The following is a 4,376-nucleotide window of genomic DNA, read 5'->3' as shown; positions in this document are numbered from 1 at the left end:
TATAATATAATATAATATAATATATTAAGATACATATTGTTGTAACCCTGGAAACCCGTGGTCCGCACTATCATATATATATATAGGTGTACGATTTACACGATTATTTTAATTAATAGATAACCCAAATGTTAATTAACTTAGACAAATGCTATTACGATAGAAACTTTCTCCGTGATATAATCTTTCATTAAAAAAGAAAAATTAAGACAATCGGTCTTGTAGTTTCCGAGAACATCAGCATCAAAATAAATAAATAAACATACATTTATTTTTCGTTACGGTTTTTTTTCATCCACACCTCAAAAAAGAAGATTTACTTAAAAAATGGTGTGCCAGTACTAATGTCCATCCTACAAGGGCAAAGGGCGCCTAGCAACAATAATCGCTAATTGTATGTTCGCGCAACTGCAACACAATCATTAGCAGTTGTAGCAGCTGACTACAGTGCGTGTATATAGTGCGGCGTCTGTAACAGTTCACGCCTTGTCGCGCTGTCAGCTGTGATAGTGGTGTGCTATTATCTGACTGATAGTGTGCACTGTGCAGCACTACATTACAATGGTCATAATTTTTGTATTAATTATATTATGTATTTTAATTTTTTGTAATTCATTCGTTATGTTTTTGTATCGCTTTCAGTGCCACCAAGAGTCTTCGACGGTTTAAATATTTAAGATGGTACTAATAGTATTTTCTTTATTTATGTGTATTTTCATTGGCTGTCTAATTTTAATTTTCTAAAAGTTCGGCTAAACCTCAAAATTCATTTTTATACACATTATACAGTGAATTATTCGTCTGGGCTGGTGGTTCGTTAATCGTACGTTCTCGGGATTGCCACATTTTATTATTATTAATTATTGTATTTTTATTATGCAAGTGTGTGCATCCTGAGTCGATAGTGTTTGGTTTGAAGCTATGGACACCATTTCTACAGGTAATCGGCTGACTAGCCGTACAAATTAATTTATTATTATTCATTATCAAGCATCAATTATCAGTATTCATTGGTGGGTGCTAAATAAGCATCTCACATTTGTACATTAATACAATATTACATACATTATATGCTAATCAAGCATTTGTTTTTATATTTATACTATATCGTTTATTGCAACATAATCAAGCATCTCACTTATTATTATTATATTTATATTCATTGAGCTAATAAAGCTTACTTTTAATTGTACATTTTGTATACTTGTACAGTTGTATCATCACACATAGTAAATTTGATAAAGTATAATATTAATATATCTGGTTTCCTATTTTTTCTTTTTATTTAAGGTAGTTATAGTGCGGTAAAAGCTATTGACATCGTGAAGACACCCATAACTTTACATAATTATTATATATTGGTTAAGAGCTGATTGCGTAAATTTTATCCCAACCAACAAATTCACAGGATAGTAGACAATATTTGCAATCAAGGGACACAATTTTCAAAACCGTAAAGCCAATAATTTTTTTTTACGAAATATTCTAAAATAATAAAAGTTTTACGTTTCCGCATGATACCAGTAGGTGAATACTAAGTGTCTAAGTTATTACTTAAAATTTTAAATTAAATTATTGATAAATATTGTAATATTCTCATTGTTGAAGTGGTCAGAGTACTATCTGATCACCAGGTGACTACGAGTAATATTATGTTTTTATAGGAAACAAGACTGTTTTGTTGTCGAAGAAGATGTTGACAAGGTAGTTGATAAATAAATTCGTAGACAGGTGAAATGTTACTTTGTAGTTTATTAAAATATTCTTCGGTAATTTGACTAAGTCCAAAATGACAAGTTCTTACACAGAGTGACATGAAGGTGCTTGTTGTGCATTGGAGTGAACACGTCTGAATACAGGCTGTTTCAGGCTCCCTTTTATATTCGGGTCCCAGCTCCCCTGCCTATCGATACGCTATCTCTTCTCTAACGGATGTGGTCCGTGTGACCATCGACTCAGCCCACGCACTTGCGATATTCCTAATCTAATCTGAGTATTCGCCATAATGTTCTGACAGCTAATTTATTATCTGTGTTGTTGTACAGAAAGTCATCTCTTCTGCGAATTACTAAATATTTATCAGTTACCACATCCTGGTCTATAGGTTACGTATATATACATATATACGTATATCTACTCGTGGCTTTGGCAATCCCCATATCCTGTCAACCGATACGTGACTTGTGTTTTTAGAAAATATAATATAGCTCGCGATTACCCACTCGGTTATTTTGACTACATGATTAATCTTATATTGTCTTTGTATATTTGCAATTTGACTATTGCCAAATTGTTTAAGGAGGTCGCTTACCTACTCGCTTATTCCTAATTTAACTATTCATATATAATGATATTTATGTGTTGTGAGTAAACGGATACTATTCGTTACAATATTATTCTGCCTAAAACGCTATATTTGAAACAAATCCTGAAAGTGACATCCTCAGTCACATATAAAATACTAGCTGATCCCATGTACTTCGTTGCCCGTTAAATGTACCAACTCTATATGAATCAAACTTTGTTCAATTCATTATTTAATGTTCGTTGTATGGTATTCAAAATTTATCTTAACTTTTCTGGTGCCCGAAATAAAAATTCTGGTTCGCAGCAGTATATTATCAGGTAGGCAATCTATCTGCGGTTGATCGTGGAACCACTTTCTGTTTGTACGTAAGCGTATGATTTAACTTTACAGTATCAAAGTTATACCAATTTTGTATTAATATATTGACAAAAAATAATAATACAAATCAAGAAACATGCCAGATTAACTAATAGCAACCAATATATTACAATACACTATTATTATTTTCATCTGTAACAATAAACTAAATTTGTTTTTTATTATTTAGTTTTTTTGGACCGATAGCGCAACTATTGTATTTTTGACACTAATAAGATTAGTTAGGAGAATATCTCCGTGGATTTTTATAAGATTTTCTTTCATAGAAACCTTCTCCGTGATATAATATTTCAATTAAAAAAAAAAATCAAGAATATGTGATAAGTAGATCCAGAGTTTAGCTTGTACAAAGATTTTCATTTCACATTCATATAGTTAGATTAGATTTAATGTATGATAAACTTTTACCTTGTAATTTTTTTCTTGCTTCAACAGAATATCCATTTATATAACCTAATAAAAAATAATATGATATCAATTTTTACATCACGGTGATAGCTCAGTTATTTATTATCAATCTTTTACGTATCTTATATCATTAAGTTTAAATCTTACGTACATAACCTTATGCCTATTGTTGGTCGCACGATTAAAAATATACAGGTTACTCAACGAAACTTTTTTTTGGTGTGCTTAAAATTAACGATCTTGTCATAGGAAGAATAGCAGTTAAGGCTTTTGTATTATAGTGATTTCTCTTGGTACTGCAAAATATATAAATATAGATATACAATATTATGTATTTGAGCGCTAGTCATTATTCTCACATCGGTGATCAGCTGTTAGAAATCAACATTTTTGCGCACCACTTTTGTTGTGTATGTGCATAGGGTCGTTGAGTAACCTGTATATCTTTAATCGTGGTAACGTCACAAAATAACCAGAAGGTGCACTTTTTTTGATTTACACGGGTTCTTATGGGGGATAGATTTGCAATACCTGTTGGGATATCAATGTAGTCTGTATAAAGATAGTAAAAAATTGTACAACCACAGAATAATCTGTAGTACCGTATTAAACTTATTAATACAATAAATATTGTATATCATTTTATTTTATAATAATAATTAACAATATTATCAGTATATATGTTACCGGCAAAGTGTTGAATATGAGCATTCTATAAATTTCCTAGGCATTCTGTATAATTCCTTGAACTATTTGGCAATGTATTAAATTTGAATGTTAACTTATATTATGCCTAGGAAATCTGCTATAGGTTTCCCAGGATTTTTATAGAATGCCAATACTATGTTAGGTAATGTATTAAATCAAAATATGTTTATAATTATTTATTGGTTATTATTCATTTATTACAGCATACAGATGATGAATGGCATTTTGAACTGCATAAAATATTATTCTTCTTTATGCACAAACATTTTTTGGATTGACACTTAGTCTTGCATGTGCATTTTATAAAACCTTGTCCAGTTTCTGTAGATTGTTGAGTTGCAATTGTGCGTAAAGCAAATGTATTTTCTCTTGGAACTTGGTCAAGTGTTATTAAATTTTTTTGGCATATTGAGAATTGAGACCTTCTATATAAAGATTTTAAAAGCCTTAGTCCCTTAGTCCCTTAGTCCCTTAGTCCCTTAGTCCCTTAGTCCCTTAGTCCCTAATCTAAAATACCCATCAATTGTTACCTGCAAAAATATTTTTATGATCTTAAAATAATAAATCATAAACG

General features: G+C 30.7%; 1 protein-coding gene across 1 annotated transcript in view; it reads right to left on the bottom strand.

Annotated features, from left to right (window-relative positions):
- The window catches only part of LOC100167449 (uncharacterized), a gene marked incomplete in the record, with an annotated part of 64,425 nt that overhangs the window by 25,278 nt on the left and 34,771 nt on the right, over window positions 1-4,376 (bottom strand). Inside the window, 1 exon segment of the mRNA NM_001163205.1 lies at window positions 3,096-3,139. Within this exon segment, the coding sequence (NP_001156677.1) occupies window positions 3,096-3,139 (44 nt within the window).

This window comes from Acyrthosiphon pisum, chromosome X (assembly GCF_005508785.2).
Source record: "Acyrthosiphon pisum isolate AL4f chromosome X, pea_aphid_22Mar2018_4r6ur, whole genome shotgun sequence".
NCBI classification, from domain to species: domain Eukaryota; kingdom Metazoa; phylum Arthropoda; class Insecta; order Hemiptera; family Aphididae; genus Acyrthosiphon; species Acyrthosiphon pisum.
Note: the sequence above shows the minus strand (reverse complement) of the source record. Positions and strands in the feature narration are given on the sequence as shown.